This window comes from Panulirus ornatus, chromosome 17 (genome assembly GCF_036320965.1).
Source record: "Panulirus ornatus isolate Po-2019 chromosome 17, ASM3632096v1, whole genome shotgun sequence".
NCBI classification, from domain to species: domain Eukaryota; kingdom Metazoa; phylum Arthropoda; class Malacostraca; order Decapoda; family Palinuridae; genus Panulirus; species Panulirus ornatus.
In genome coordinates this window covers 31,960,671-31,988,301 of record NC_092240.1, presented here as the reverse complement: position 1 = coordinate 31,988,301, position 27,631 = coordinate 31,960,671, and the positions used below count along the sequence as shown (strand labels likewise).

General features: G+C 44.4%; 1 protein-coding gene across 1 annotated transcript in view; it reads left to right on the top strand.

Moving 5' to 3' along the window:
- The window catches only part of LOC139754420 (galactosylceramide sulfotransferase-like), a 707,975-nt gene that overhangs the window by 647,800 nt on the left and 32,544 nt on the right, over nucleotides 1–27,631 (top strand). The window contains exons 5-6 of the mRNA XM_071671698.1: nucleotides 2,399–2,523; nucleotides 11,111–11,210. Of these exons, the coding sequence (XP_071527799.1) occupies nucleotides 2,399–2,523; nucleotides 11,111–11,210 (225 nt within the window). The remainder of the gene's footprint in view (nucleotides 1–2,398; nucleotides 2,524–11,110; nucleotides 11,211–27,631) is intronic.

Sequence of the window (27,631 nt, the reverse complement as noted above, 5' to 3'; positions counted from 1 at the left end):
GAGGTTCTCTCCAGGAATGTGCCATCGTCTCTTACAAGCGACTGAGGTATACATACACCACATGTAAGATGGCCATGACCATGACATTTTTTTAGCAGTGTCGGCCTCAGAAATCATCGTAAAAAAGGTCATGAAAGAGGCGAGACAGATGACTGCACTAACTTACAAGGAGATACAAACAAAGTCCAATGTTGGTATGATGCATGGCTGACAGAATGCTAACCAAGTATATGTAATGAGGATGGGACATACCGAAAGAACGAGTCGATATGAATTTTATCTAGCAGGAAATAAGCTGCAGCAATTTTTGTTTGTTTCCACCTTAGAAGAACAGTAAAGCAAACAAACTGTCCACGGGTAAATATTAGCATTACATTCAAGTATGTGTATCAGGAAATGTACAGCAAGCTGTTCACATCCTACAGGTGGTCAAAACTAGAACAGGTCACCGCACTTAAAACAAAGAACTAATAGGGAAAATCCAGTGGAGGACAACTAAGCTGGTATCGGAATAAAGAGAAGAGACTCACAGAAAAGAAGGTTAGAAGCCTTAGATTTGCCCATCACGGAAGAGATAAGAGTAAAAGGTGACCTGATCACATTTCAATATCTGAAGTTCAATGACGCAGACAGTGAACGGTTCTTCGAAAAATGCAGGGACAGAATAACCAGAGAACATAACACTAAATCAGGAAAGAAATGAAATAAACTGAGTTATGCGATTGTGAATGTGGACAGCGTATAGAGGCTGCAAAAGCTGCACGATAGTAGAAGGTAAATAAATGGGGCATCACGAGTGTAGAATTCCCTCTTCGCATAGTACAAATAGGTAATTACACACACACACACACACACACACACACACACACACACACACACACACACACACACACACACAGAGCCAGCCCAGCTATTCACCCTTCCCTTTGGGGTTAATCGACTGATGGGCATCAGGCGTAAGCGGGAGTATGTATGTTTATATGTATACAAAAGGTTAATACACGGTATACATACAAGGTTAAGCGAAGGGCAAACATAAGTGCAAAACTATTAACTTAAATGACTTTATTTGTCTAAGCATAAACAAAGAAAGCATTTATGTGATAGTGTGAGGAAGGGACACACAGCAGGGGGTAGGAGGAGGCAAGCATAGTGGGTGCTGAGGATGTAATACATCGACGCAGGAGGATGACTAGATGGACCCAAGACCCAGAGACCCCTGAGCGTCCTCGTCAGGTTGGAAGAGAGGGAACACTGTCAATGGCACTGGTGTTGTACACAGTCGGGTAAGATGTGATGTACACGTGTACATGTATCAGAGCACTGTACATTCATATACAAGATAATAACACATATGGTTAACATAAATGACATGTAAGGGATACTACATACCCCAAAATGAAATGCAAAACCTGCTTATCTGATCAGAAAAATGGTTATTTTGGTCTGGCATTTCTTATATACCTAAAACTACTGAATCAATACAATATCAGGTTAAGAACGTGTCCAACATAGTCCGTCATTTGTCTGAACTCGCCAAATAAGCATCGAGTTATGAGGTACTTCGAGCCAACAGTCCTTCGCCACCAGCACAAATTTGTTAGAATTCATTGTTTACGCTCAACGAAAATGAGAGGTGATATTGTGGCCAGCAGCCGCACAGGTCGGTTCATCCCGCGTCAATGAGGAAGGTCAGATACATCCATAGTCCCACTGGGAAACTCCTCTAAATAAACCTGAGCCATCGTAAGCAATGTAATTCTACCTGTACCTTTTCCATGGTCAAGTTCCGAGAACAACTTTACGGAATTCGTAAGCCTTCCAGGATGAAGACAGAAAACCAGCAAGATTCTGCAGACACTCAAATGACGTTCTTTATTTTCCCAGAGTTCTGGCAGACTGATGACCCAATCTCGAAAATCCTTTGGCGGTGACCACAGCAGTGGAAGGCCTGGGGAGGAACAGGTGGTAAGACTACGTGACCATATACATCGTACATGATGGGGTAGGGGAATTGAGTGCGAGGGAAGGGAGAGTTGGTGCACATCGTAGATGGTGATTCGGGAGCGTCTGGAGGTCAGTCGAGAGGGGCTGTTGGCGCCTCGTCATGTTGCTGATGGAGGGAGGAGGGAGCGGTACTGTAAACATTTGTTGTGTCAGGTTTCACTTGCTCCCAGGATGGTTCTAATCCTTTTCGTGTAAGGTTTATATATTTCTTATTCCACACGATGATCTCCCACTTCCCAAGTATTCATTAGTTGTAGCAGAAATCCGTCATCAAAACAGGCATGTGTTGAATGCCATAAAGTTAATGATTTCCGAGACTGTGTAATTCAAGTTTGTATATTTTAAGTAGATGGGTTAAGGGTGTCTCATGTTTCCTATGTTGTGTTGACAGGGGCTGTACACACGGCACCTGAGGACACTGGTGGCGGGTCTGGTGCTGGTCACCATCCTCACCCTCCTGCTCTACACCACGCCCACGCCCACCTCCCTCATCATCTCCGCCGCCACTAATTTCAGGTAAGTCTCACAGCCTCGTCTACCTCTATGATAGGGCGCTTCCACTCTACCCAATGTCCACGCCACACATACACCCATGTGTACACCAACGTCAACACATCAACCCAAGTCCATGTTTACCCCTCGTCTTTAGCACTGCACTCTAGCCTACGCTAACACCACCTCCCACGTCCACAGTAACTCCCACGTCCACACTACCTCCCACGTTCTCACTACCTCCCACGTCCACACCACCTCCCACGTCCACACTACCTCCCACGTCCACACCACCTCCCACGTCCACACTACCTCCCACGTCCACACTACCTCCCACATCCACACCACCTCCCACGTCCACACCACCTCCCACGTCCACACCACCTCCCTCGTCCACACCACCTCCCACGTCCACACTACCTCCCACGTCCATACCACCATTATCGTCGCACGCCAACAGAACACTAGTATTATCACCGAGGAGAACTCCGGGTCAGGAGCACTGTGTGTTGCCGCCCACATGTGTACCCTGCCTCACAGCCAGTCCCGACAATCACTACACACACACACACACACACACACACACACACACACACACACACACACACACTGCAGTACTCCTGCTATAGCACCGGTAACATTCCCACCTCATCCACGCGTTAAAACTTTCTTCGTGCCGGTAAAGGCACGTCTGGATCGGGGGATCCAAACTTGGCGTATCATTTACGAGTCTGAAACAGACGAAGAAGATTGGTGGATCCTCACCACCAACCCACCGTCCTCGTCCAACCTGCATGACCCCCATGGACTCACTCTACATGACCACTCACCCCACACTATTTCCACGTCCATGATCTTAACTCACACACGACCAATGACCCCCCGTTCATCCCGCCCATGTTATCTACGCCCTCACTGTCCGTGCTTGATGCCTCCCTCCCTCCCTGCCTGACCTCGCCCCCCTGACCAGCTCCCCCTTATTCTCAGCTGCTGACCCCGAGGGATGACCCCACCAACGACCTTACTGACCGCCCCCCTCCCTCGTGTCTTGATCATGAGCAGCCATTTAGTGTTTATAAGTGTAATGGCCTCCTACACCCACGTCCGCACGCACCCCTGCCTCATGGCTGCACATGGCCACGCCTACAGCCCCCTCCTCCCCAAGTGTCGCACGTCAGCGGGGGGTGGATAGTGGCAACACAGGGGTCAGCCCTCCCCGGAACTCCACCCACCAACCCAACCCGGCAAGACTGTGGCCACCCGGCAACAGCTCCATCCATCCGGGCATGATGGCCGCCCACAGCCACACGTACCCAGGCATGATAGCCGCCCACAGCCACATGTATCCGGGCATGATGGCCGCCCACAGCCATATGTACCCGGGCATGATGGCCGCCCACAGCCACATGTATCCGGGCATGATGGCCGCCCACAGCCACATGTATCCGGGCATGATGGCCGACCACAGCCACATGTATCCAGGCACGATGGCCGCCCAAAGCCACATGTACCCAGGCATGATAGCCGCCCACAGCCACATGTAACCAGACATAACAGCCGCCCACAGTCACATGTAATAAGGCATGATGGCCGCCCACAGCCACATGCACCCGGGCATGATGGCCGCCCACAGCCATATGTACCCAGGCATGATGGCCGCCCACAGCCACATGTATCCGGGCATGACGGCTGCCCACAGCCACATGCACCCAGGCACGATAGCCGCCAAAAGCCACATGTACCCAAGCATGATGGCCGCCCACAGTCACATGTACCCGGGCATGATGGCCGCCCACAGTCACATGTACCCGGGCATGATGGCCGCCCACAGTCATATGTACCCGGGTATTATGGTCACCCACAGCCACATATACCCAAGCATGACGGCCACCCACAGTCACATATACCCAGGCATAATGGCCGCCCACAGACTTACCTACCCAGGCATGATGGCCGCCCACAGTCACATGTAGCCTGGCATGATGGCCGCCCACAGCCACATGTAGCTGGGTATGATAGCCGCCCACAGCCACATGTACCCAGGCATGATGGCCGCCCACAGCCACATGTATCCGGGCATGACGGCTGCCCACAGCCACATGCACCCAGGCACGATAGCCGCCAAAAGCCACATGTACCCAAGCATGATGGCCGCCCACAGTCACATGTACCCGGGCATGATGGCCGCCCACAGTCACATGTACCCGGGCATGATGGCCGCCCACAGTCATATGTACCCGGGTATTATGGTCACCCACAGCCACATATACCCAAGCATGACGGCCACCCACAGTCACATATACCCAGGCATAATGGCCGCCCACAGACTTACCTACCCAGGCATGATGGCCGCCCACAGTCACATGTAGCCTGGCATGATGGCCGCCCACAGCCACATGTAGCTGGGTATGATAGCCGCCCACAGCCACATGTACCCAGGCATGACGGCTACCCAGAGCCATATGTCCCAGCCCTCGGACACAACACAAACATACGTGAACTAAGCTTCATAGTAATACTTTGTTACCCATTGGGCTCCTTGTTACTTCGTCATCCCCTCTCTCCGTCACACCGCCACCCCCTCTCTCCGTCACAGCGTCACCCCCCACTCTCTCCGTCACACATGTGTTGTTCTTTGAAATCGAGGTGGGAGACTCTCGATCCAAGACAGATTTCAGGAGTTCTCTGCTGTCGTTTACTGACGTACATAATGAGGTTAGTGACCAGGAGGTGCGTCACGCCCTCAACCACGATGACAGCGAAGCAACGGTTCTGGGATGAAAGCCATTTGTGTTGATCAGGGTTACTGCTTCGCTCTCTCTCTCTCTCTCTCGAGTATTGGGCGGGCGGGAGGGTAGAGAGAGCCTTTACTTTGCTATCCTCTTCTACAACATTTAAGGCACATTTAAGGGGACTGCGTCTTTTTTTCTTTTGTTTCAGTACCGTTAAGGTCGGACCACCTCTCTCGGACCTTGGGGTCTGTGTGGTCTGCGTATCTTAGAAGGTAACGCTCGGCTCTGGTAAGCTCTGTGCATCAAGAATACAGCCCAATCATTCTCACTGTATAAAAGGCTTGAAGGTACAAGTTGCATGGTACGGTGGAGAGCTGCTCCGTTATTAAATCATAAAGTTCCTAACAGCAGAGGTTCGGATGAACGTCTTCATTTAACATAACATATTAAAGAAAATGATGAAGAGTAAACGTTAGGATTTAGTTCAGGTTGATTTGGGCTTTCAAAATAACTTGGAGAAAATCATTTTTAATACAAGAGATAATGATATAAGACATAAATACCATCAATACCAGAGATACTACAGAAGATAACCGTCTGAAAGTTCACTTTTTTCTTATAAGCGAGTTACTGTACACAGAGAGGAGAGGATGCAGTCCTACGACTGAGAAGCCCCGGTATGTACACCGCACACACGTTATGTGGAGTTTTACTCGCCTGCTTCCTCAACCCTCTGCCCCCCCATCGCTGTATACCCACACGTATACCAGAAATGTACTTGGCCGCCGCTCTAAGCCATGAGGAACACGGCTCCTACACTCACGGGAAGAGCCCAGGTCATGAACTCTGCCGTGGCTGTAATCTCGCGTGGCTTTTGGCTCAAAGGAAGAACACAAGCATCAGCTCTACTGGGGCTCAAGGGTCATATGGAAAGTACGGAACGTCTCTTCCACGGAGGCTCTGAGCTCGAAGCTCACCTGATAGGTATAGATCGTGTCTTCCAATGGGGCCGCGAGCTCTACTTATCATGAATCATGAAGATGACTGTACCTCGCATGAATACAGAACCTGTACTCATCACATCAATACAGAACCTGTACTCATCACATCAATACAGAACCTGTACTTATCACATGAGTACAGGACCTGAACTCTGCCATGACTGGGGTTCATACTAAAACATGTTCTTCGAGCATGAAGCATTCCAAAGCCGAGACATGACTGAACATTTGGGAATGCATTCGGCTCGTATGATCACAGACGGTATTCTACCAGGATCACAGAGCGCGTGTTTACACAGCAAATACTTGACTGACGTTCGTAGGTCAAGAAAGCATATGTTAGGCCATTACACAAATGGTTATAGAGCTGATACAGGACTAAAGTCTACATTTTTTTAAAAGGTCTTACCAGGCCATAGGATGTATGGTTATAGACCACGTATTGGAACACATCTCACATGAATTTTGAACACAACGCGCAAGCACACATGGTAACAGAGATTCATTGGGAGTATATTACCCATATATATATATATATATATATATATATATATATATATATATATATATATATATATATATATATATATATATATATATATATATATATATTTTATTTCATTTTGCTTTGTCGCTGTCTCCCGCGTTTGCGAGGTAGCGCAAGGAAACAGACGAAAGAAATGGCCCAACCCACCCCCATACACATGTATATACATACACGTCCACACACGCGAATATACATACCTATACATCTCAACGTACACATATATATACACACACAGACACATACATATATACCTATGCACACAATTCACACTGTCTGCCTTTATTCATTCCCATCGCCACTTCGCCACACATGGAATACCATCCCCCTCCCCCCTCATGTGTGCGAGGTAGCGCTAGGAAAAGACAACAAAGGCCCCATTCGTTCACACTCAGTCTCTAGCTGTCATGCAATAATGCCCGAAACCACAGCTCCCTTTCCACATCCAGGCCCCACACAACTTTCCATGATTTTACCCAGACGCTTCACATGCCCTGATTCAATCCACTGACAGCACGTCAACCCTGGTATACCACATCGATCCAATTCACTCTATTCCTTGCCCGCCTTTCACCCTCCTGCATGTTCAGGCCCCGATCACTCACAATCTTTTTCACTCCATCTTTCCACCTCCAATTTGGTCTCCCACTTCTCGTTCCCTCCACCTCCGACACATATATCCTCTTGGTCAATCTTTCCTCACTCATTCTCTCCATGTGCCCAAACCATTTCAAAACACCCTCTTCTGCTCTCTCAACCACGCTCTTTTTATTTCCACACATCTCTCTTACCCTTACGTTACTTACTCGATCTAACCACCTCACACCACACATTGTCCTCAAACATCTCATTTCCAGCACATCCATCCTCCTGCGCACAACTCTATCCATAGCCAACGCCTCGCAACCATACAACATTGTTGGAACCACTATTCCTTCAAACATACCAATTTTTGCTTTCCGAGATAATGTTCTCGACTTCCACACATTCTTCAAGGCTCCCAGGATTTTCGCTCCCTCCCCCACCTTATGATTCCGCTTCCATGGTTCCATCCGCTGCCAGATCCACTACCAGATATCTAAAACACTTTACTTCCTCCAGTTTTTCTCCATTTAAACTTACCTCCCAATTGACTTGACCCTCAACCCTACTGTACCTAATAACTTTGCTCTTATTCACATTTACCCCTAACTTTCTTCTTTCACACACTTTACCAAACTCAGTCACCAGCTTCTGCAGTTTCTCACATGAATCAGCCAACAGTGCTGTATCATCAGCGAACAACAACTGACTCACTTCCCAAGCTCTCTCATCCCCAACAGACTTCATACTTGCCCCTCTTTCCAAAACTCTTGCATTCACCTCCCTAACAACCCCATCCATAAACAAATTAAACAACCATGGAGACATCACACACCCATGCCGCAAACCTACATTCACTGAGAACCAATCACTTTCCTCTCTTCCTACACGTACACATGCCTTACATCCTCGATAAAATCTTTTCACTGCTTCTAACAACTTGCCTCCCACACCATATATTCTTAATACCTTCCACAGAGCATCTCTATCAACTCTATCATATGTCTTCTCCAGATCCATAAATGCAACATACAAATCCATTTGCTTTTCTAAGTATTTCTCACATACATTCTTCAAAGCAAACACCTGATCCACACATCCTCTACCACTTCTGAAACCACACTGCTCTTCCCCAATCTGATGCTCTGTACATGCCTTCACCCTCTCAATCAATACCCTCCCATATAATTTACCAGGAATACTCAACAAACTTATACCTCTGTAATTTGAGCACTCATTCTTATCCCCTTTGCCTTTGTACAATGGCACTATGCACGCATTCCGCCAATCCTCAGGCACCTCACCATGAGTCATACATACATTAAATAACCTTACCAACCAGTCAACAATACAGTCACCCCCTTTTTTGATAGATTCCACTGCAATACCATCCAAACCTGCTGCCTTGCCGGCTTTCATCTTCCGCAAAGCTTTTACTATATATACCGGGGTTGACGTGCTGTCAGTGGATTGAAGCAGGGCATGTGAAGCGTCTGGGGTAAACCATGGAAAGCTGTGTAGGTATGTATATTTGCGTGTGTGGACGTATGTATATACATGTGTATGGGGGGGGGGGGGCCATTTCTTTCGTCTGTTTCCTTGCGCTACCTCGCAAACGCGGGAGACAGCGACAAAGTATAATAAAATAAATAAAATATATATATATATATATATATATATATATATATATATATATATATATATATATATATATATATATTTTTTTTTTTTTTTTTTTTTCTCAAACTATTCGCCATTTCCCGCGTTAGCGAGGTAGCGTTAAGAACAGAGAACTGGGCCATTGAGGGAATATCCTCACCTGGCCCCCTTCTCTGTTCCTTCTTTTGGAAAATTAAAAAAAAAATTGAGAGGGGAGGATTTCCAGCCCCCCGCTCCCTTCCCTTTTAGTCGCCTTCTACGACACGCAGGGAATACGTGGGAAGTATTCTTTCTCCCCTATCCCCAGGGATAATATATATATATATATATATATATATATATATATATATATATATATATATATATATATATATATATATAATGCAAGTACAAGTATATGGCACACATGACCATATAACAGCTCATGTTTCTGGAGCACAAATTAGGCCATGACAGGCACACCTATAGAGCGTTTACTGGTCTATGGTTATTAAGAGGTTCACGTCCAGTGCAGAGAAAAGTGTCCTCCAGTAGTTTACAACAGTCAGAGATGATATTGATCAAGCAGTCAACCTGAAGGGAATCTTTCCCCGAACGAATCGTGGCCGCCACTTGCACAGTAAAAATGATGTCGCATCCTCCTTGAGTACTGCCAATAGTACTACGACTGAGCACGACTCTGAACGTTTCTTTTCCTTCAGAACAACTCAACGTTTCGTCCGATACTTCACCAAACCCGCGATTCGGTCTTTTCTGCAAAGCTAAACGAATTGCCTCGGGTTACCTCTTCCAAGTCGATGATTGTGGCAACGTTCATACCACCGGTGCTTCGGGTCCTACCACATGCATTGGAATATATCCACTCTGCTCCATCTATTCCACCTTCGGATGTAGGAATTATCAGCTCCGCAAAGAATGTCAGCATTGAGGGATGACTCCTGAAGTTTATTGATGTTAGTGTCATTACACGTCGACCCAGAAATTCTTTGTTGATTTTCCTGGAACACGGGCGAGTTTTATTGTCCTTACATCGATAAACCACTTCGGTGTCTGGAGACTCTGGTACTACACTCGAGGCTTTCAATCCATTTCACTTCCAGTAGCAAGTTGCGTTATGGGGACTGCTTACACTGTCTGTCTGTCTCGAATCATCAACATCTTGCTACCGGCGAGTCTCTGGTCGACGAATGCCATCAGCATCTCTTGAAAAGTTGCAGAAACGTAATACAGGAGCCGACGCACACATCACCAAAAGGACCAAGTGCCACACCTCTACAGTTTTAACCACTTGAGCACGACCCTAAGGGGTAAGATCAAAGACCGGGCCATCCCCAAGGGTCGTCCCTTTGTCCTCAAGGGTCGTACCATCGTGTTCAAAAGGTTAATGATCCTGGCCACGGGTGTCGCCAACCCCCAGCAGCTGCTGCTGCGTCTGGACTCGTCCAAGTATGATGATATCCCCTCCAGAACAGCGACAGCGTCTACCTCAGTGTGGTGACAGTTCCACCAGCTCGACACAGTCTGATGGAACACCAGAACAGCTAAGGGTGAAGTAGGCTTCACCAGACTATGCTGTAGGGTTAAGTAAGGTTCAACAAATTATGCTGTAAAGGTCAGATTATGCTGTCTGGTTAAGTAAGGTTCACCGGATTATGCTGTAATGTTGAGATGAGTTTAGATTATGCTGCAAGGTTGATCATAGTTCACCAGATTATGCTGTAAGATTGAGCACAGTCCATCAGATTATGCTGGCAAGTTAAGCAGGCTTTACCAGATTATCTTGCAAGGCTGAGCAGGGTTCAACAGAATATGCTGCTAAGTTGGGCCGAGTTCGCGGGATTAACCTTATGGCTAAGCAGGACTCACCAGATTATGCTGTATGATTAGGCAGGGTTCAGCGGATTATGCTGAGGTTAAGCAGAATGCATTACATCATGGGGTAGGGTTAAGCAGGACTCACCGGTTTATTCTGTGAGTTGAGCTGGGGTCATCACATGACGCTATAAGGTTGGGCAGGGCACACCAGATTATGGTGTAAGATTAACATTACTGGATCTGTTTTAACGTATCATTTTTTCTTGTTTGTCTGGCAGGTCTGACGCGCTGGTAGGAGCCGAGGAAGAGCCCCACTGCTCGCCCCACCGCCACGTTTTCTTCCTCAAAACCCACAAGTGTGCCTCCTCCACCGTCCAGGTTAGCAGTGACTTTTTTTTCCGGGAAGAACTGGAGGAGGAGGAGGAGGAGGAGGAGGAGTAGGGGCTGGCAGAGTCCGTACCTGTCTTATCGTTGCATCTTATGTATCTTATTTTAATGAGGTTCTCTCACGTTCTTTGTGTTTGCAGTGAACTACAAATATCGAATGAACAAATACACAACAAAGACACGTCATCGTAATACTGGATGTGTGTAGAGAACTGAGACTTGCGCTGTTTAGTCGCTTCACAGAAGAGCTTACATATGTCCAGTGGAGTCCAGTGATCAGTGAGTGTTCTCACTGACGTAGTACTAATCCATGGAGTGTCGACACCATCTAAATTGAACTTCGTCCAACCAATGAAACACATCACTTCCTTACGCAACTGGGCGTCGTCTGTAGCCCCATGCCCCCATAAACCCTGACATCAGCTATCCCTGATCTTACTCCCTGAGCACACTGACCCCTTTCCCTCAAGTATAAGGTGGAGTGTGAGTCTGACTATCGAGTCTCTCCTCAATGTACAGATCCTCTCGTCCAACCGAGACTTGCTTTCTCAACACAAGCAGACTTGCGATCTGTGTCTTGTGAACGCACTGTTGTCGTTTCATCCTCAGACCAGCAAGAGATACGATCTTGTCTCTTTTGTTCAATTGTTTCTTGGGCATCTGTCCCCTCTGATTACCTTGGCTATTGGAAGGTGGCGTTTTTAATCCCTGTAGCTGTAAAGTGGTTCATCTCCGGCATAGTTTCGTGTCAAAAAGACTTTCCGTTTTGTTCGTCCTCTGTTACAGAGATATCCTCGAGTATTTCCTCTGTTAGACAGAGTTCGCAGAGCAGCGTTTATGCTTCTGTAAATTCTCGTGAAAATTTTCCTTCCCTCCGTTTTCATTGCGTTGATGAAACTGGCGCTGTCTTCAGGCATTCATAGAGAAACACAAAAGGATTCACCGTGGTAATAGAGACTCAAATATAAACCTTGTTTCGCTCTTGTTGCCTAGTCTTCCACGGTTTATTACCACTTTACTGATACTGAACGGAGGTGGAGCGCGATGCTTGAGGCAGTTCCATGTCTAGTGCTGGCAGGAAACTGAGGACGACTGTAGGTCAGGTCAGGTCAGGTCAGGGGGGGGGGAGAGAGAGAGAGAGAGAGAGAGAGAGAGAGAGAGAGAGAGAGAGAGAGAGAGAGAGAGAGAGAGAGAGAGAGAGAGAGAGAGAGAGACTATCGCACAAAACTGACGACAGCCAACTTGGCTTATCAAGTGACCCAACAAGCGTTATCTGTCTGCACCTGCTGATAAGAGAGAGCTCCGTGTGAAAGACTGTTTCCCCTCGACGGAGTCCAGGACGTTCGACACAAAAATGACCATTAAAAATGCTCCATTTGGCTAGTTCCCAAGAAAGATCCACCAGCTTACGCTTTACGTGTATCACTACACAGGTGACACACAGTAGACTCAACGGCTCACCTGGATCAAACACGACGACTCTTCACATGTCGCTTGTATACAAATCTTGGAACATCCTGGTGACGGTGGGGGGAAAACGTATCTTGAAAAACGTATCGTAGCCCATTTTCTGACAGGATGACAGCAGGTTTTCCACAAGGTCCCTCGTAGGTGTCAGCCTTGGTAGGTTCTGAACAGTCGGTTGCTACCAAGACGGGAAGCATTCCACGCTGACTGTACTGCACAGATAACACAGCTGATCTAACGATTACTCTATCGTGTTAGCTCGTCATTTACGAAATGGATAAACATGATCCTCACCTCAGAGTTAGTAATTTACTGAACCATAAAATCTAAAGGTTATGGTGCTTATCACATCACGTGAAATTACATCAAGTGGACCTGTATTCTGATCTCAACTTGCTAGCACTAACAGAGACCCTCACTGAAGCTGGGCTACAGAAGGACACTGACGGCTACTATAGGTCTGTCTCACCGAGGAGAAGGGAAGAAAAGGGAATGACCTGATTTCCTGATGCACACTATAGCTGCTCCTCTCCCGGTCCGCTCACGATTCGCTTTCGCTCTGGTTGAATATCATTACATGTATTTCAAAGGGGACATGCACATTATTGCTCATGGTTCGCTCTAGCTCCGATCACGAGCGGGGTGGGAGCGGACCATGACCGGAGCGGGAGCGACAGTGTGCATTACCCAACGGTGTCGCTCCAGTCTTGGCTCGGTCAACAGTGAGGTGGAAGGCTATCTCTCCATCCTTCCCTATGAGACCCAAACCAACTGTGCCTATGAAAGAATTTGCTCTCATCATCAATTCCCCTTCAATTTTCCTCTCCTCCAACATTGTATGGAGGCGGCCAAGTTTTCCCTTTCCGATTTTGTTTGTTTGTTTCTTCTTCCTCTTCGTCCAGGGTTATGGCGATCATAGCCAACTCAGACGAAGAAAAAGCCACTAGACAGCCTGCAAGAAGAGTGGACTGTGATGAGCGTTGCTTGAGCGTGAACGGAGTGGTAAGTGTGCATTACCCATGACTGTGAGCGTCCAGCGAGCAGAGCTATATCAGCTGGACGAGGTAGACAGAGAACAGTGTTTCATGAGATGTGAAGACAGAGTAACCAAAGGGCGTGACGAGTGCCTTACCAAGATGCTTTCCAGGAAGGATGGGATGAAGTACTGTTAAGAAAAGTGGTTGGAAAACACTAAAAATAATATGAAACTGTGAATACCTGCTGCATACAGATGTCTATACGGTTACCTGAGGGTGAAGAAAAATAAAAAAAGTCCCAGAGATAAGACCCCACGAGTATAGAACGCCCTTCCCATACTGTACAAACAGATGATCACATGACGCAGGCAAGTGCCAGGAAGACCCAGTTTGATATGAGAGGCCGCGAACGGAGGGTACATCCAAGACAGGCACTTACTTCGCAGGTCAAGGGGAAAGAGTTGAGTACTCACTTGGGCCTCGGAAGCATTTAATGGAATGAATAACAAAAGAGGTAAATCAGTCAGAGATACGTCAGTATCTGCTGAGAGTGATCTAGGCCAACGCAGAGCGACAGCCGCAGCTTACCCCATATACTACCCGAGTTATTTCAAATCAACCAAGAAGTAAAGTATTACTAAGAGAATCAGTAAATAAGAACGGAATATCTACGACTTGGCAACGCGCCGGATGTTAACGTCCGCCTCAGAACAAGGGGGTGATCCTTCAGCGGAAATTTAGTTCCTGGGCAACGGTTTATGCAGTATGGTAATATACATAAGTCTGCTGGGTCCATCTATAGCCAGAAAGTAGAGTCCTGCACGCCAGAACAGGATGAAAATTAGCCATGGACATAAACTCGTAGGTATGCAGGGAATGATGCGAAATACTTACTTCTTCATAAGAATCGTTAACATGTGAAATGATTTCACAATTTGAGTGGCTGAAAGCGGTAACATAGATACGTTTAAGGTAAACGTTTGATACATATATTTAGAGTCAAGTCCACGTCTAACATGATTTGAGCCTCTTTTGTTTCGTGACCAATCTGTAGGTTTTTCTCTCTGAAATATCTGTAAGCCTTTCTACTCATACTAAAAGAATCCCCTAAGGAAAAGTGGTCCTAACTAGTGTGCACAGATTCTGGCGCCTTCCGGAGAACCACAGATTACACCAGGTAAAATCCAGTATCATAACCTATCGTTACCTATTCTCGAACTTCCATGCAAATGACCTTCACATCAGACATGTTGATGCTACAGGGGGATATACAATAGAGCCTTACGATTCGTCACAAACAAGAAGCACTCTTACATCGAACACACCAAAGAGCAACCTGGACCACTTAGAATTAAATCAATCGGCACATACTAACAAGAAGCAGCACAAAAAATTCATGGCACAGACTACAATACAATATCCCAAACCTCAACAACACTGCAGACATGAAACACCCGTGGTTTCCACGGAGTCTCAAAGCACTTAGGGAACCCCCAGCCAGCCAGTCATGCACACAATGTACACTGCTGAGCTTAGCTGATTTCCTTTCCGTTCCCAAATCAACAGATTCACTTCATACGTAACTCCATTTGCACCAAAAATACGTTTTAAGCATATCTCCCACACACAACAGAAAACCTACACCATACAACTGACAACTGTATAGTATTTAACTCTCTCTTCCATTTCAAATCAACACCTTCAACACTTTCTCTCCTGTCTAACCATCCCACAAAAAATAGAACCAATTTTCGAGGCTTTCAAAGTATAAACTGAGGAAATTTTGATTCTCATTAACATGGATGGTTAGGAAGGCAAGTTCATAGAGTGTATTCAAGAAAATTTCTTGTATCAGTATGTCAACAATGAGGAATACCAAAGCACCTTATTCAATAGATCTTTTATCCAGTAATACTAGCATGGAAATTGGGAATGTCATATATGATATAACAACTGGAAAAAAGGTCATGTAATGCTTTAGTTTTACTGTGTGATACAGGGGAAAAAAAGAACAAAGACCAGAGTCAAAGAAGGGATATAGACGTAAAAATTACACAGAATAAAACAATAGCCAGAAACCAGGGCATTGTGGTGGTTCTGTAAAATTTACGGTGGAGTAGGATACAGATACAGAGCAAGAGATGAGGAAGAGAGAGGAATGTTTCAATGAAAGACATACAGTGAAGAAGCTTCGCGACATCTTCTGACCAAGAACAAAGGCAGTACTCCAGCCAGCCAGCATTCATAAAGTATGCAAAAGCAAGAGAAGAAAAGAGCAGGATGAAAGAACAGAATAACTCTGAAAGGAATAGGAGGATAAGGCAGGGGATAATCCAAAGCTGTTCCGTAAAATTCATCGGGAGTAAACTGTCAGTTGCTGGGCAGCTAATCAGGCCAAGGAATTACGTGGAGAGAGTTATAGAGGTAAAAAGATATGAGGGGAAGTAAATAGCAAGTTCAAAATTGTTTTCACAATGGAAGAAACTATAACCCCAACACCAGTATGGTACGGAGAACATTGAAATATGTAGAGGAGAAACGAGAAGAATATTAAAGGGTCTCGACCCATATATAGTTCATGGTTAATGAATATCTCTATACGTGCTGAAGATGTGTGCGCAAATATTAGACAGACCAGTTGAACTCTTGTTCAAGATAATACTAGAAAAAAGGTAATGTGCCAGTGCAGTAGAAGAAGGCAAACGTCATTACATACATATGAGAAAGGAGGCCGGAATGAGGTTTTGAATTTCAAACCAGTCTCTGTGACGAGTGTGGTCTGTAACGTAGAAAGTAAACGGATTACTTCTCCATATGTGCCGAGGGTGTGTGCAGATACACTTGAAATGTTGTTCAAGATATCGCTGGAGAAAAAAGGTTTGAGTGGCAAGGGAATGGAAAAATGACAAACTTCAAACCTACCTTTAAGAAATGAGACAAGGACAACGGCGAACTGGAGACCTGTCTCAATGACGAGCGTAGCCTGTAAGGTACTGGATCAGATAATCATAAAGCGAATGGAGGACTTCTTCCAAAGGAGAAACAACCAAAATGAGAGACAGCATATTTTCTGGGAAAGGAGATCATGTGTAACGAAGTTCTTAGATTTCAGTGATAGTGAACTACGTTTTTGACAAACGAAAATGACGGCTGGATTATCTGTATCTGGACTGTACTTATAAGGGCGTTGGTTAAAAATAGCTAGATCACTAGACACGAATAAAGCGTAGAAGACTTCGATGGTCAGGAAATTATCTCAGTGTAAAAGAACAAAGGACGTACGTCAGGGAAGCTTTCTCGAAATAGGTAAAGCTCACTAGAGGAGTACCGCAGGGTTCTGTTCCGGGACCATCACTTTTCTTAATCTGTGTGAATGACTTGTCAGTTAATGTTTGCGAATGATACCAGGGTCGCGAGGGTAGTGAAAAGTGAAAAGGTTTGCATCAAGCTATAAGGGGACATGGACAAACTCCAAACTCCATTATTTAGGAAAAATTGTAAAGCATTCAGAGGATCACCATTTAAATGAACGATTCTAAGCATGATTAAAAAGATCGTTATGTCTGAAAAATCTGCGTGATTTCTTTTTGATATAATAAACATAAATGATGAAAGTAAAATAGATGTCTTTGACTGTATTTTCAAAAAGCATTTTATGAAATCCCACATCAAAAGTTTAGCAACATGGGACAGAGATGGTCATCTTTGGTGGTAGAGGAATTGGTTGACTAGCCATAAGGAAAGAGCAATGATTGACGGGTCAACCTCCAAACTGGTTAGACGTAACAAGTGGTGTGCCACAGGGACCAGTCTCGGGACCGGTTCTCCTTTTGATATATATCAGTGATACTGACAGTGGGCTGTGTTGTAAAATATGAAAATCTGCAGATAAAACTAAATTGGAAAATGAATCTACAACATAAAGTGAATGTCTGTTGCTTCCAAATTGGTGGCTTAGGCTCACCGGCAGCAAATGAACTCTTAACATCACAAAAACCAAAGTTTTCCATATCTGTAGGAAAACGAGAAGCTAAACACCGTTATAAATTCTCTTGGGCTACAAAAGATAAATGAGGAAAAAGACTTGGGTGTTATAATCCCTAGTGACGTACAGCCAAGTAAGCAATGCATAAAAGCAATATAAAGAGCGAACAAACTTCTTGGATTCATAGGCGGGGCCTTCGAATTTAAGTCTAAAGAAATTATGTTTCCGCTACAATTCACTGGAGCGTCCCCACCTTGAATAATGTGTTCAATTATGTCCCACTCACTTGGAAAAGATATAAAATAAAAGACAATGCACAGAGCACTGCGGCAAGCTACCAAGATAATTTCCAGACTGAGAAACAATTCCTGTGAAAGCCAGCTAAACGATTTCAATATATTTAGCTTAAAAAAGAGAAGGTTAAAAGGTGATCTAATACAGGCATTCATAAGCATACAAGGCTTTGATAATCTTGATGTAACAAGCTGTTTCCGGTTAGATTTGCCCAATTCTATTCATAGTAACAGATACGAACTTGTGGGCTCTTTATTGTTTTACATCGAATTTAGCGAACTACTTTTCCTTGAATAGGAATGTTATCATATGGAAAGGTTTAAGGAAGGCATTACTTACAGCTCCTTAGTTTCGTGTAAAGACTAAAAGAATTTCTCTTTGAATCAACTGTATTCCTTTCTATTCTTACTACTACAATAAGCTACGAGTTTCTGAGATCTTCTTCTGTTGCAAAAACTCTTGAAAGGACCCAGAAGTAGGTTGCTGTTTGAATTCCTTTGGTCTGATACATGGTTGGTGAAATTCTACCCAATTAGAAGTTAAGGGGATGGGGCACAGCGAAAGAAGGCCTTGATATGAACATCATTTAGCGGACAATAAGTGTAGGAATTTGTTTGTGAAACAAAATTAGAAGCAGACAATGATGATCTGTTGCTAGGGTCCCACCTCAGGAGAAAGTAATGGAGACAAACACTCTGCTAGCAAATATCAAAGAGACGAAGAAGTATTCAGCAATCTCCTCACATCCTACATTAGGCCATAACTACAACGTGCTTCTCGAGTTTGGTCAGAACCGCATTCAAAGACGGACGAAGAACTACTACAGAAGGGACAAAATGGTACCAGATTTAAGAGAACTCAGTTACGTGGGAAAGATTAATGACCGTAAACATTTCCACCGAGGGGAAAAGTAATTGAGTATTGGTTGACTGATCACAACTTTTAAGTTTTTAAAACAGTCTGATGATGACAACGGTGCACCAAAGGCCATACCATGGAGTTATGAAAGAAACTCGTTGGGAAAGATGCAGAAAAGTAATTGTGAAGCAGAAGAGTGGTCGAATGGAATATGCGGAATGATGAAGTGATGACAGTGGGCAGTATACAGAGGATTAAAAAGTTGTATAATTGTAAAGAAAGTTTAAGAGACGAGGCCCCACGTGTGTAAAACACCCTCCTCGCACAGTAGGTGTACGTAATTACTCACACACGGGCCCCCGTTGTGTAATCGTTAGTCACGGTGACCACGAATATCCTTACCAACCAATCAACAACATAGTCACCTACTTCCTTAAGAAATTCAAATGCAATACTATCCACTCCAGCCGCCTTGCCTCATTTCATTATACGCAAGGCTTGTACCACCTCTTCTCTCTTCACTAAACCATCCTTCATGATCCCACTTCACACACCTCCCCGACCCAAACACCCTACATCTGCCACCATATCATCAAACGCATTCAACAGTCCTTCAAAATACTCACTCCATCTCCTCATCACTCCAATACTACCTGTTACCACTTCCCCATTTGCCCCTTTCACTGATGTTCCCATCTGTGTCTTTTGTCTTTTCTCTCACTATTAGCCTCTTTCCGAAACATCTTATCCTTCCTGGAGTTTACAGATAATTGTTCACCCCAACTCTTATTTGATCGCTTTTTCAACCCCTGCACTTTCCTCTTGACCCCCTGCTGCTGTATTTTGTACACCTCCCAATAATTTGCACTCCTTCCTTGTAAGTTCCGCACATACACGTCTTTTTCTCTCTCACTAGCAACTTTACTTCGTCTTCTCATCACTTACAACCCTTTATCACTTACCCACCTCCCACTTTCCGCATGTCACACACACGCCATAACTGCTTTCCTAAAAATATCCCATTCCTCATCCACTCCCCATGCTTCGTTTACTCTCACCTTATGCCATTCTACACCAAATGTCTCCTGGTACTTATTCACACAAGTCTCTTTCTAAGTTCACATACTTTCACCACTCTCTTCTCACTCACATCGTTCCCTGTTTTCCAAAACCCCGACAAATCTTCATTCTCGTCTCCATCAGGTAATGGTCAGATATCCCACCAGTTGCCACTCTCAACACAACCACATCCAAGAGTCTCTCTCCTGAATGACCATCAATTTGTGAGTTATCCAATAATGCCCTCAGATCATCTTTCTTACTCACCCATGTATACTTATGTATGTCCTCCTTTATAAACCAGGTATTCCCAATCACCAGACATACTTCAGCACACTACTACACAACTTCATCACTTGTATTCATCTCACCGCATGTACCCCAGCTATACCCTCAATGACACATTACTTATTCTCGTCTTAAAACCACCCATCACTATTACCCAATCTCCAGCGTTAAAACTAACAACACACTCAGGTGCTCTCATGGCCAGGTACATAAGTACTAATAAAATATAATCCCCCATCCTCGCAACCCACTTTCATCTGTACCCATATCAGTCTGGAGCACACTCCCTACACTCTTCACACATCCCCACAACTCCTGCTTGATCAGTGGTGCTACCCCTTCCTTAGTTTTGCCCTCAGACAACCCATGACTTTACCTCAGATACATTCCTAAACCATTCCTCACAATTACTCTTGAGCTTTGTTTCATGCTATGACAGAACACTCCTTAAACATACTACTCTCCTTTCTCTTTATCTTGGTTACATGAGACAACAGGACCTATTCTTTCGTAACTTCGAGGCCGCACTCTACATGTGACCAGGGTAAGGTAAGCCTCGCTCGCCGACGATAATATATCCTCCTCAAAGGTGACTCCTCACTCGTGATGTTACCACTTCCTGGACGTTGACTAGAATTATCTGTGAATCTCACCTACAACTGGAAACATTTTCTCTGAGAGAATCGTGGTGTTACCCACGACCACTTTTTAAAAGCTCCTGCACCCCAAGGCTGTGCTACCTCTAGTAGCAGGAAAATGAAGTATATCTATATCCATCTATATATATATATATATATATATATATATATATATATATATATATATATATATATATATATATATATATATATATATATTCATTCATTTATTCATCACATATTTTACTTTGTAGCTGTCTCCCGCGTTAGCGAGGTAGCGCAAGGAAACAGGCGAAAGAATGGCCCAACCCACCCACATACACATGAATATACATACACGCCCATATACACACCTATACATTTCAATGTATACGTACATATACATATATACACATGTACATACTCATATTTGCTGCCTTCATCCATTCCCGTCGCCACCCCGCCACACATGAAATGGCACCCCTCCCCTCCTCCTCCTCCTCCCCTTGCGCGCGTGCGAGGTAGCACCAGGAATAGATAACAAAGGCCACATTCGTTCACATTCAGTCTCTAGCTGTCGTATGTAATGCACCGAAACCACAGCTCCCTTTCCACATCCAGGCCCCACAAAACTTTCCGTGGTTTACCCCAGACGCTTCACATGCTCTGGTTCAGTCCACTGACAGCACGTCGACCCCGGTATACCACATCGTTCCACTTCACTTTATTCCTTGCATGCCTTTCACCATCCTGTAAGTTCAGGCCCCGATCGCTCAGAATCTTTTTCACTCCATCCTTCCATCTCCAATTTGGTCTCCCACTTCTCCTCGTTCCCTCCACCACTGACACATATATCCTTTTTGCTAATCTTTCCCCACTCATTCTCTCCATGTGACCAAACCATTTCAATACACCCTCTTCTGCTCTCTCAACCACATTCATTTCATCACCACACATGTCTCTAACCCTTTCATTGCTTACTCGATCAAACCTCCTCACACCACATACTGTCCTCAAACATCTCATTTCCAACACATTCACCCTCCTCCGCACAACCCTATCCATAGCCCACGCCTCGTAACCATATAACATTGTTGGAACCACTATTCCCTCAAATATACCCATTTTTGCTCTCCGAGATAACATTCTCGCCTTCCACACATTCTTCAACGCTCCCAGAACTTACGTCCCCTCCCCCACCCTGTAACACTTCTGCTTCCATGGTTCCATCCGCTGATAAATCCACCCCTAAATATCTAAATCACTTGACTTCCACCACTTTTTCTCCATTCAATCTTATCTCCCAACTGACTTGTCCCTCAACCCTACTGAACCTAATAACCTTGCTCTTATACACATCTACTCTCAGCTTTCTTTTTCACACACTTTACCAAACTCAGTCACCAGATTGTGTACTTTCTCACCCGAATCAGCCACCAGCGATGTATTACCAGCGAACAACTGACTCATTTCTCAAGCCCTCATCGACAGCAGACCGCATACTTGCCCCTCTTTCCAAAACTCTTGCATTCACCTCCCTAACAACCCCATCCATAAACAATTTAACAACCATGGAGAAATCACGCACCCCTGCCGTAAACCGACATTCACTGGGAACCAATCGCTTTCCTCTCTTCCCACTCGTACAAAAACTCGATGAAAACTTTTTCACTGCTTCCAGCAACTTACCTCCCACACCATATAGTGTACTCTTAATACAATCTACAGAGCATCTGTATCAACTCTATCATATGCCTCCGTAAATGCTACATACAAATCCATTTGTTTTTCTATTTCTCACATACATCCTTCAAAGTAAACACCTGATCCACACATCCTCTACCGCTTCTGAAACCACACTGCTCTCCCCCAATCTGATGCTCTGTACAAGCCTTCACACTCTCAATCAATACCCTCCCATATAATTTCCCAGGAATACTCAACAAACTTATATCTCTGTAATATATATATATATATATATATATATATATATATATATATATATATATATATATATATATAGGGATAGGGGATTAAGAATACTTCCCACGTATTCCCTGCGTGTCGTAGAAGGCGACTAAAAGGGGAGGGAGCGGGGGGCTGGAAATCCTCCCCTCTCGGTTTTTTTTTTTTTTTTTTTTCAATTTTCCAAAAGAAGGAACAGAGAATTGGGCCAGGTGAGGGTATTCCCTCAAAGGCCCAGTCCTCTGTTCTTAACGCTACCTCGCTAATGCGGGAAATGGCGAATAGTTTGAAAGAAAAAAGATATATATATATATATATATATATATATATATATATATATATATATATATATATATATATATATATATATATATATATACTTTACTTTCTTGGCCCTATGGTCGCTATTAGCGCTCAGGAAGCTGGCTACGTCCACCAGGTGGGACCACAAGTCAAAAAGTGCTGTTCTTTGTGTATGTGTCACTGTGGAATAAGCACAGGGCATGTGAGGGGTAAGTGTCCCGTGACGTGAGCGTGGAGGTTGTACCCTGGGCGTGAGGGAGTCTCTTGTGCTGGAGGGGTGTTGGTAATGTTGGAGAGATGGGTGGAGTCGAATCATTCAGGGTGTGTATATGATTTGTTGGCGATGCCTTTCATGGAGAAAGATTCATGTGCGAGTATAGGTTAGAAATCTGGATAAACGCACTGCGGGGAACTGGAGAGCCCGGGGCCAGAATTTACCACATGAAACAAACGGTTTAAGTAATCAACGTCCCAGTTGAAATAGTCATATCTTGTGGTGAATGTTGGGAGCAACGACATTAACCAAATGAAAACCAACTCGGAAGTTGTCGTAAAAGAATACAGCGAGCTGCCTGGCACCCTCCCATTGGACAAAATGTAGGTAACTACGCCCTTAGCAAGGCGTTTGGTATAAATGAGAGACTGAAGCGCCTATTAAAAAAATGAAAAAAAAATAACATCGGCTTTGTATACCTATGGCTCAATTTCACATGTGACACGAGATTATACAGCAGAGACGACATTCACCCCAACAAAAATGGGTTCGAACTACTAGCTGCACGAAGCAAATGATCAACTTGTCTTAAAACGGCAGAGGAAAGAATTTAGTTTCAGCTCGGCAGAGATCGGCTGGTCGATCACATGAGAGAGGCGAGCACGGTCAGGTTAGGTTCTCATTACATATCAGGAGGGAAGGTCAAGTTCAAGCTCTGTTCCCATAGCATCAGACAGCGACGACCAGGGAGCGGGTGTCGGAGGTAGCTCAGACCTCGGTGCAGCCATAATCATACATACAAACAGCTTCGCACGGAAATCACAGGAATGAATGAAATGGGTTTTACATGATTATAAGATCAATCCGCAACAAAATAGCTAAATTGTATTGTTCGGTAAACAATGAACACTGTGATATCATTGTGTTCACAGAAACATTTCTGATCACGCAAAACAACGATCGGGTTAGCAAGTACAATGTGCCAGACTCAAAATTATCTATATAAGGGATTAAGATGGTCGAGGAGGCGGGATGCACTGCACGGAAAATTATACCTAAACTCAATTGAAATTCAGACTACATCTGCTGCTGTGCAACGCGTGCGCGTTCAAATTAGCACACAATTTTCCGAAGTTTACATAAGCGTCGTATATAGAGATGCCCTAGTCAGCCAGCAGATATTAACACTATCATGTACAGGAGTTTACAATAAAGGAAAGAGATTCCATCATTATTGATGGGGGAGATCAATCTTCTAGAAATCAACTGGCGAACTACCTCAGGTGTAAAATGTTTGTCCATTTGACTTATCAACTTTGTCGAAGATGATTTTCTCTACAAAACCGTCACAAAGCCTACGAGTGAAGCTCATATACTCGATCAAGTTCTTGCATTCCAGTTTTTAGTAACTAATACCCGTGTTGGCGAACATCTAGGTAGAAACCATAAAAACATGGTTAAGTTCAGCGTAACTCTCAAAACTGACTCCCCTCAAACCAGTACTTTTACCCCTCACTTTAACAGGGCGGATCATAATGGGTAACGCGACGCATTAAAGACTCTCACCCTTGTTGGTTCATGCCAAGAGATATTAAGGACATGTTTTAAGTGTCAATTTATACACCAACAGGACACATTCGTTCCTATGCGCGAAAGAAACGACGAAGTCAACAACAGATCTGACTAAATGATACTCCCCAGATATCGCAAGCTATAAGGTGCAGAAAAAAAAATTCTACAAGATATTAGTCAATACCTAAATCTTGCAACGCAATGTAACAGTCAGAGGAAATGCAAAAAGGCTTTTCATGCAAGCCGAGAGAGAGTATACAATGAGGATTGCCAGAGATAGTGCTAAAAATCCTGACATTTTATAGATATATCAATAATAGAAGAAAAAAAAAACATAAGTGGAACAGGACCCTTAGTAAACGAGGATGAGGAACCCGTAATGGATGAAAAAAGCATAGCAACAACCATGAAGTTTTTCATCGTTCTTGTTTTATTTTGCTTTTGATAAAGAAAACAGCGACACGGATTCTGAGACTGATAAATCTCTCTCTCTCTCTTTCTCTCATACACAAAATACCAGTATTTACCGTCACTGTTACAGAAGTACTAACACAGATAGGTAAGCTTAAGACTGAACTTTTGTTCAGGTCCTGATCGTTTCTATCCACGAGTAGTTAAAAACGTCCAACATGAATTGCCAAACTGTTAACCTATATCTTCAATCAATGTCTCCAGGACATGGGACAGTACTGCATGACTGGAGACTAGCAGATGTTACTCATATATTCAAAAAAGGGAAACCCAGGAATGCCAGGTAATTAGGGTCCTACTAGCCTCACATCAGTTATATATAGACTTCTGTAGTCGATTATCAGATATAAAATCGTAGCATATCTCGAAAAACATATCCTGATCGATAATAGAGCATGGTTTTATAAGGCACAGATCAGGCCTGACTAATCTCTCTGAATCTTTACCTAAGTTAAAGTTTCCAAAATGTAAGGCAGTGGTAAGATTTTTATGGACAGCTGGGGGATGGTGGTTGGCTGTACAGTGATGTGGATGAGATGGGTCTAGCGCTTCTACAAAGACCTGAGTGCCGAGCATTATGAGGTGAGATTGTAGGTTGCAGGGAGGATTTTTGTTTTGCTTCGCTATGCTGGTTTTGAACAACTGTTTCTGATGCGCAGCCAGTGAGTGTTCCAGGTATGTGGTTTTGCATGGTTTGCAGAGAGAGAGAGAGAGAGAGAGAGAGAGAGAGAGAGAGAGAGAGAGAGAGAGAGAGAGAGAGAGAGAGAGAGAAACGTCAGGTCGGAATGGTTGGGCCAGTGTAGCTGCCGAACACGCGATTTTTCGAAGTATAGACGGAACAAACAGTGAGGTCCGGAGAAGCAAGCCATCTAATTCACAGAAATCTTATGCTAACATAATCATCCATTCTTAGGAAAAAAAATTGAAAGGCAACATTTAACTCCAATTATCATACCGAATACATTCAAGTTAAGTGTTTGTTTACGCATGTGGAATATAATACTGCATTTTCAAAACGCTTTAACGAAATATTCTCTGTTAACTTACGTGTAAGTACATTTTAGAAAAAGGAAACGACAATACTTGTTTTTACGAGCTCTTCAATAAAGTATGCATATTGGAAGGAGTTAATATTTGCTGAATTACGATATAAGAAACTGAAATACTGTAATGAAACAAAAAAAGTCGAACATGCAGATTCTCAATCTATGTGAATACATTAATACTGTTGCTGGATGGAATGAAGACACAGGCAGATAGCAAATGCGGGAGTGACAGTTTCGTGGTGGATGGTCCTGAGGCAGTGATGGGGTACTGTAGGTATCTGTACATGGCGAGTAATATTGTACGATATTGATTTTCTGTTGAGAAGCTCATTCAGTGCAATAAATTGATAGCTGGATGAATTCAGGCCTCAATTTGAATCACTTTCAGTATAGAATTTTAATATTTTCTTCTGGTTCTTCTTTAAATCAAGGGGGGTGAATGCAACGACATCATAATCAGCACATATTTATATTTTTTTCTTCACAGAAGCCACTTCATCAAACTTCTGTCTAACTGCTACTTTCTTGAGGAAAGTAAGCTAAACACATGCTAACGTCTGGCAGAATCAGTTGAACTGATCTTGAGGGATCGATATCTTTTTGGACTTCAGAGTGAAGGTTCAGAACGTTACAACTTGTCCAGAGAGGGAAGGTCGCTGGCAGAATCAGTGTGGTCAACTGGACAAAGAGGCTGACCCCCTCAAGTATACCCTGCCTGATAAAGGCTCCATGGCTGACCCCGCGAGCATACCGTGCCTGAAGGAAGGTCCACGGCTGACCCTGCAAGTATACCGTGCCTGATGGAAGGTCCACGGCTGATCCCGAGCGCATACCGTGCCTGATGGAAGGTCCACGGCTGATCCCGAGCGCATACCGTGCCTGATGGAAGGTCCACGGCTGATCCCGAGCGCATACCGTGCCTGATGGAAGGTCCACGGCTGATCCCGAGCGCATACCGTGCCTGATGGAAGGTCCACGGATAGCTCAACTAACACAGAAGTCCAATCCATTGTTCAATGCCATTCTTACACAACTTAGACACCAAGAACGAAGAAGAAAAAAAACAATGCTTGAAAACTAGACAAAAAGTAAGGTCCAGACATCGCTTTCGACGAGGCCACACACAACCCCTGCGCCACGGCAGCACAGGTCGACAAATGCTGGGCTTCCTGCTGCTGGTCGGAAAATGCTGTGGACCGGAAATACTGACAAGCACTCCTGCCCACCTGAAAGTGCCACTGTTCTATGTTCATGACCGTTTCTTTGGCCACTATTTCCTGAACGAAATTGGTGTCG